This window comes from Branchiostoma floridae, chromosome 13 (assembly GCF_000003815.2).
Source record: "Branchiostoma floridae strain S238N-H82 chromosome 13, Bfl_VNyyK, whole genome shotgun sequence".
Lineage (NCBI taxonomy): Eukaryota > Metazoa > Chordata > Leptocardii > Amphioxiformes > Branchiostomatidae > Branchiostoma > Branchiostoma floridae.
In genome coordinates, this window is record NC_049991.1 from 14,625,500 (window position 1) to 14,629,169 (window position 3,670).

The 3,670-nt window shown below is 42.5% G+C and overlaps 1 protein-coding gene across 1 annotated transcript in view; it reads right to left on the bottom strand.

Moving 5' to 3' along the window:
* The window catches only part of LOC118429117 (malignant fibrous histiocytoma-amplified sequence 1 homolog), a 16,689-nt gene that overhangs the window by 3,861 nt on the left and 9,158 nt on the right, over window positions 1-3,670 (bottom strand). Inside the window, exons 12-14 of the mRNA XM_035839501.1 lie at window positions 3,017-3,162; window positions 984-1,231; window positions 188-384 (exon numbers count right to left, since the gene is read on the bottom strand). Of these exons, the coding sequence (XP_035695394.1) occupies window positions 188-384; window positions 984-1,231; window positions 3,017-3,162 (591 nt within the window). The remainder of the gene's footprint in view (window positions 1-187; window positions 385-983; window positions 1,232-3,016; window positions 3,163-3,670) is intronic.

Genomic DNA, 3,670 nt, shown 5'->3' on the forward strand with positions numbered 1-3,670 from the left:
ATTAAGGAGCCCACTACAATGATAAAAAAAGAGTGGGGGTCCTTCCTGGTTTGAGTGGATCAAATGTTACAGTCCGTTCTCATGCGGCTTGCCCTCCGTATACAACACTGGATCGTGTGGGTTACACATCAAGGAGGTTTACCAGTTGTGTGAAACAAACAATAAAGTTAAAAGACCACACCCGTACCTGTGAGGATTGGTGACCCCCTTGCGGAGACAGTGAGCACAGGTGACATACAGGTGATGTCTCAGGCCAGGCCAGCACTGCAGCACCTGGGACAGGATGTCCGCCACAGGTAGAACCACCTGCCACAGGGAGGACCTCCCCTCCCCACACGCACGGCTCGCCACCGTGATATGGCTTCCATCTTTGGTGCTGTTTTTCTGCAAGTAAACGGAGACATGAGCCATTCTGACTTCTGCAGTGTACATCAGTAATCATGGTACTGGAAAAAACAATTTTTATTTCCAAGAGAAACAACATCTACAACAAACATATACCCTGTACCCTATAGTTTCTGAGATTAGTGTCTTATGTGTTCTAAATTCCATAACATCGCTCTGCCGGTGCAACATTTGTACGGACTGCTACATTTCTTCCTGTTGTAGAGATGCAGACTGAAACAAGCTGATTTCCTTAACTGCTTTGATCTATACTGTCTGACATCGTGGTGCTCTGTGTCCGAAATCAAGAACAGAAAAGATGGTATTTGATTCTACAGTTACTTTTTATTATTAGTAGAGAGACTGAGCTACTTACATGTAGTATACTAGGTCAAGGTGATAAAGACACAAGGGTCCATCCCTGGTGGTGCTGAATGCCATTTATAGACAGAAACAAGGACCTGTCGCTGGTGCTGAACACTGACACAAAGGTCTGTGCCAAAGAGAAGCGTTATCCTTGCTATCTTACAAATAATACAACACAAACTATCAAGGTTTAGTCCAACAAGTGCACCAAAATGATAATACAGGTGTCTCACCTGAAGTATGAGTAACCTGTCTGCCACCTGAGTCAGCACACCTGTCTGCCAGTCCACCCGCTCGGTGCCCAGGTGTCTGTAGGCCGCCACGCGCAGGTGAGAGAAGAGGCCAGGTGGGCAGAAGGGCAGGTGACAGCCCACCTCCAGCTGGTCTGTGTTGACTGGCGGGAGCGGGACCCAGCGCATGCCGACTTCTGATGGCAGCGAGTCCCGGCAGTACACAGGAAAACAGTGCTGCCAGTCATTGCCTGGAGAAAATGTACATATGTAGGCCACAATTTTGGTATGACTTTTGTGATTGATGTGTTTGTTTTCATTTATTTGCAACAAAGTCTTTATGTCACCATAATTTAACATTCTGTGGTGAACTTTACTTTATAAAAAAAAAGAAAAAAAAAGGATGCTGCCAAATGGTTAACTTCCGGGCAGTACACAGGGAAACAGTGCTGCCAGTCATTGCCTGTACAAAATGTAGGCCACAATTTTGACATATGCTTATTGTTTTAAAATATCATTTATTTGCATCTCCATAGATGGGAGGATAATATCAGAGAATGGACAGGCATGACACTAAGTGAAACAAAAACAAAAACAGAAAATAGTCAAGGGTGGAGGAAACTAGTTGCTATATCTTCTGTGGTACCTCAATCATTCAGGTCATATACACTCGGCACAAAAAGTTTGGAATATCAACTTTGGTATATCATATTTCTGTTATTTATGCATCAATTTCAATGTTTTATATATCAATAGAAAGCTTGTGTGATTTTCTTTCCTATGGTATCAAACTTATTATGATTGTTAACACATGAAACGAGCACAAGGCCTGCTTACGTGAGTGGGCCACGAAAAAAAAGTGCCCAAATTCCCCTATTTCTGTTCAACACTGCATCGTCCTGTTGATATTGGCGCGTGTGTCACTGGTTCAATCAATCCTCTTTTCACCTCACATTTTGTATACGGAACATACAAGGTTTTAGTACACTTGAGTAGAGTTCATCTGCCCTTTCGATAGTTGGATGGCAGAATCAAAGTGTGGATGCGGCAAGGAGAACTGCACACTGACAAGGCAAGAGTAACTTTCGGCATTTGGTGGTGGAGGCAGCGTCATGGTGTGGGGCGGTATAACCACCATAGGGTAAACAAGACTCGTCATCATTCCAGGCAAATTAATGTGGTGACATATAGGGACACCATCCTCCATCCAGTAGCAACATTCTACCTCTTCAATACTAAATGCCATTTTGCAAGATTACAACACCAGTTCACACAGAGCAAGGACCATTGGATGCTGGAGCACAGTCTTAGGGTGGAATAGCCTTCCTACGGCTTATGGCTAGCACTCGATTGATCACCTCTTGCCATGGTTCAGATTTTTTGCTTGAATAAAGATTAATAGTAGCTTTGATGGACATGTCCTGTTTATTCAATTTGCCTTCATTCACAATTCAATAAATACTGACGGAAGAAAATGAGCAGCATGGAGTGATTGACTTTAGTAGGGTAATTTTGGTACTTTATCTTTAAGACCCCCTGTACGTAAGCGGGCCTGGTGCTCGTTCCATGAATTTACACTCATAAAATACTCTACTCAGATATGCTAAAAAGAAACTGGGATGTTCAGTATACCAAACGTTAGGTGATAAAAGGATTCATTGAATCATTGTCACCCGCGGCCATAACAACGGTTGAACCGGACGATACAGTTTTGAACAGAAACGGGGGAATTTGGGCACTTTTTTTCGTGACCCACTCACGTTAGTAGGCCTAGTGTATGTTCCATGAGTTAACAATGATAATGAGTTTGATACCATTGGAAAGAAAATCATGCAAGCTTTCTATAGATATATAATATATTGAAATTGATGCAGAAACAACATAAATATGATCAACCAAAGTTGATATTCCAAACTTTTTGTGCTGAGTGTAGTTAGACTAAGGGATAGAGATGAGATCAGGTAATGAATATGTGCAGTTAGGATTTTCCCATGGACACTGGGTTGCCGTACAGTCAAATGGTAAAGTTGACCTACCACTGTTCTTGTGGTTGGAGTTCTGGTCCTTTCTCTGCGGAGTTTTCCTGACGGAGTAGCTCAGCCCCAGGCCTCGCAGGAGCTCCAGGGCGTCGACCTGGTCCTGGGTCGTGCGGGTGTACTTGGCAGTCAGGGCACACAGCATGCTGGGAAGGGACAGGAAAACATGCAATATAAGCACTGAAACTTTATACATAAAAGGCTAAAATGAATAAAGGCAGACTTTTCAATGCTTTTAGAAATGATGGCCATCAAGTACAGAATGAACATTTATCTCCTTATAATGTGTTACAGAAAATGAACGGGTGTTAACAAATGATTATTCAAAAAAATTAGGACACCCATGTCTTTTATGGTAGACACGCCTGTTACACTGTAGGCACTTAGTTCGAACGCGCGTTCATAGAACACTATCATTGAATGCCCGACCTAGGTAACTTATCTCGATTGTTTGAAGACTTTATAGAGTTCTTTAGTGTCCAAATGCAATGCAACAGCTAGACGGAATGTTGTAGAGTATGTCTATAATTTCGGAATTTTTCACAAGTGTTTTTTTCTGTTCGAAAACCGCCCAGGGAACTAAATGATCGAATTCAAAGCCTTTGAAACAAGCGTGTAGACAATGTGTTATGCAGATCAGATTACTAATAAAGA